General features: G+C 63.3%; 1 protein-coding gene across 1 annotated transcript in view; it reads right to left on the bottom strand.

Moving 5' to 3' along the window:
- RXRA (retinoid X receptor, alpha) overlaps positions 1 to 3,132 on the bottom strand; it is a 38,218-nt gene extending 35,086 nt beyond the window's left edge. Inside the window, 1 exon segment of the mRNA XM_009892255.1 lies at positions 2,883 to 3,132. Within this exon segment, the coding sequence (XP_009890557.1) occupies positions 2,883 to 3,092 (210 nt within the window). The 5' untranslated portion in view covers positions 3,093 to 3,132.
- Positions 3,133 to 3,139: the final 7 nt, after the last annotated feature.

The raw sequence follows: 3,139 nt of genomic DNA, 5'->3' as shown, positions 1-3,139 counted from the left end.
CCCGCCGTACTGGCGGCCACCGAGCGAAACCGGCAGCACGTGCAGGCAGAGAGGAGGCAGAGGGGGAGGCAGCAGCCCCCCGCCTTGGCACAACACTTCTGCTCCAACCAGGACAACCCCGGCCCAGCAAGCAACTGGGGGATGAGAGAGGAACCAGTGCTTTGCTTCCCCCGTGATGCCGGGACTCCTCGGCTCCTCTCCCCTCTCTGTTCAGTTCATTGCACCGGGGACCGAACCCTGCCCCTTCTGGCAATCAGAGCTTTATTCCTCCTCCCATCCCAAAAAAATCCCCCAAACCAACCCCTTCTCCAGTCCCCCAGGCACCCTCACAAAGAGCATTGTGCAAAGGCAGAGAGCAGCTCTGGAAAAGCCTAATCCTGCGTCTGATCTCTCCCCGCTCGCCCCCGGGCGCCCCGAGCTGCTGCCAGCGATGCCGGGGGCGGCTGCTGGGGCGGCACAGCCCTGCGAACCGCGGGGAAAGTCCCTCCCTTTTAGCTCTTACTGAAAATCCTGCCTTTTATTTCTTTTTTTTTTTTCCTTTTTTTCTGTTTTCCCAGAATCTTTAGGTAAGAAGGTTTAAACCTGCCTTAAATCCCAGTAAGCAGCAGAGCTGCCGGGTCCTGCGTCCTGGTCCAACTGGGACTTCGCTCACCTCCATAAACTACCCCTGCTTTCAGCCGGCTCCTGCCCCACACATCTCGCCCGCTGCCCTGCTCGGCGCCAGCATCCCCTCCCCGAGGGGGTCTGGGGGCTCCCTGGGCGCTGGGACCCCGGGGAGAGGACGTCCTGCCTCGTGCCCTGATTTTGGGGCTGCGTTTGGAAGCCGTGCGAGGTCGCAGAAAGCGCACAGTGCTGGAGGGAGGGCACCGGGAGCACTTGGAGCATCCTCCGGCGCTGACACCAAGGGCTGCTGGCTCCTCGCCTCCACCGAACCAAGCGGGAAAGGGAAAGCACCCCGGTTTTTGGGAGCCGGCCGGCTCCTTCCCGCCCCGGTGCCGGCAGGAGCTGGGGTGGAGAGGACCCACTTTGCGGGACCCACCGCACCTCACGCGTCCCGTGCCCTTCTGCTCTGCTGGCTTTCCAGAGGCGACGAGGCATGGCCTGATGGCAAGTGGCATCTGCCATCTGATTCAAACCACCTTCCATCAGTGCCATCCCCGCCCGGCGACGGGGGCCGCACGCCTCATTACCCCCGGCGCTTCGCCGACCGGTGCAGCGGCACGGGGGGCTGCGCTCCCCTCCGAGCATCGGCCCTGCTGCCTGCCCGCACCCTCCTCCTCCTCCTCCTCCTCCTCCCGTGCTCCTCCGCGGGCCCAGGTAGGCGCCTCTGCCCGCTGCAGGGACGGGGACGGGGACAGGGACCTAATGCGCCCAGACAGGGAACAGATGGCAGGAGCCATTAGGCTGAAGACCTCCTAACTGTCACCTCTAGGAAAACCACTTAAGACAAGTCCCTGAGCAAAGGACGGGCGCTTTGCACCGCGCCGCGAGGGCTGGAGCTGCCGTGCTGCTAACTCCCTCCCCGGCACCATCTGACCACGCTCTCAATTCCCCTTTCTGCCCTGTGGCTGCATTTTATTTCGGTTCCTCTGGCTCCTCGGTCCCCAAAGCAAACCGCGCCTTATAATTGATGCTGGGGGTGCATCGCCCCTTCCCCGTTTCCTCCCCGCCTTGTGGCTCACCCCTGCGTTGCTTCACATCCCTCCTTCCCACTCCTTCCCCATCATTTTGGCGCTCTCGCTGCTAATTTTGCTCTGGCCGCCCCTTCCCAGACGCTGTTTCAGTTCCCCTTCCCTCGGCCACCGGATGGGAGGTGGCATGTCCACCCCACTCATCTCCCATGCCGGGCAGCGGGACCCAGCCGGACCCAGCCGCGCTGGGATGTGGGGTGCAGGTCCCCGCACATCTATAGGGGTCACGGGATGGATCCCGCATAGGAGAAGCCCATGAAAAGGCAAATAAAGCTGCCGCCTCTCCGGCCAGCACGGGGATGCTGAGTCCCGGGGAAGCTGCCCGGGTGTCCCTGGGGACGGGACTCAGCACAGCACAGCTCTCCCCAGCCCGGGGTAAAAAGACCTGTTATCGCTGGAAATAAATCAGGCCAATATTTAAAAATAAAGGTGCTGGCAGGTGCTTGACTCCCTGAGAGGGCCTGGAATAAATAAACCCGCAGCGAGTGGCAGGTGGCGGCCAATTCCTTAATCTGCCCTTTTACTAAACATATACCGTGCGAGCAGCCAGCAACAGGTGGCAGGGGCTGGCCAGCGTGCCCCGATCCTGCTATTTTTAAAAAGAGCTTATCTCCCCGTAGTTGGAGCCTTTTTTACATAATCTTCAGCCGGCGAACGCCACTCCTTCCCCTTTCCGGGAGAAAGGGGCAGAGGGCAGGGGACCCCTCGGTGCGTGCCGTGGGGACCGTGGGTTGGCCCCGGAGGGGATGTTCTGGGTCCCAGGGAAGGGATGAGACCTCTGGGGTGAGAAGCAGAGGGTGCAGACAGTCCGAGGGTGGCTCCAGCCCTTGCCACGGCTCCACCAGCCCCCAGGTGAAACAGGGGTAGTCACTGCTCCCCTCTCACCCCCAGCCTGGGGACTGGCAGGGCAGGACTGGAAGGGACAAGTGATGGGAGGTGATGGATGGTCACAGTCCGGCTGTGCTGGTCCCTCGTAGCCCACCCAGAACAGCCCCAGTGGTGGCTGCAGCTGCCCAGCTCTGGCCAGAAGAGCGGGATGCCTCCAGCATAGTTTCCCCCTTAGGCTTCTGCTTTTTGCCACCCTCGGGTGCCCGCCTGCGTTGCCGAGCCGGGTCTGGATTGGGAACCCACGGAGGCGGCTTCTCCCCAGCTAAACAGGCAGCAGCAACGTCCCCGTCACCTTCCCCTTACCTGCGGGCTGCTGGTGCCGAATCCCAGGCTGGGGGTGGAGGGGACGGACATCGAGTGTGGGCCCATGGGGGAGCTGATGACGGAGAACGGAGGTCCCATGCCGTTGATGGGCGAGCTCAGGGTGCTGATGGGCGAGTGGAGCTGGCCCGGGGAGCCCAGCGAGGAGCCGATGCCCGGCCCGATGGACGGGGGGAGAGATGGGGTGGCCATGGGCCCCCGGCTCGTGGGGGAGTTCCGGGAGGGGGAATTGCCTTGGT

Source organism: Charadrius vociferus, unplaced genomic scaffold (genome assembly GCF_000708025.1).
Source record: "Charadrius vociferus isolate BGI_N301 unplaced genomic scaffold, ASM70802v2 scaffold549, whole genome shotgun sequence".
Lineage (NCBI taxonomy): Eukaryota > Metazoa > Chordata > Aves > Charadriiformes > Charadriidae > Charadrius > Charadrius vociferus.
Note: the sequence above shows the minus strand (reverse complement) of the source record. Positions and strands in the feature narration are given on the sequence as shown.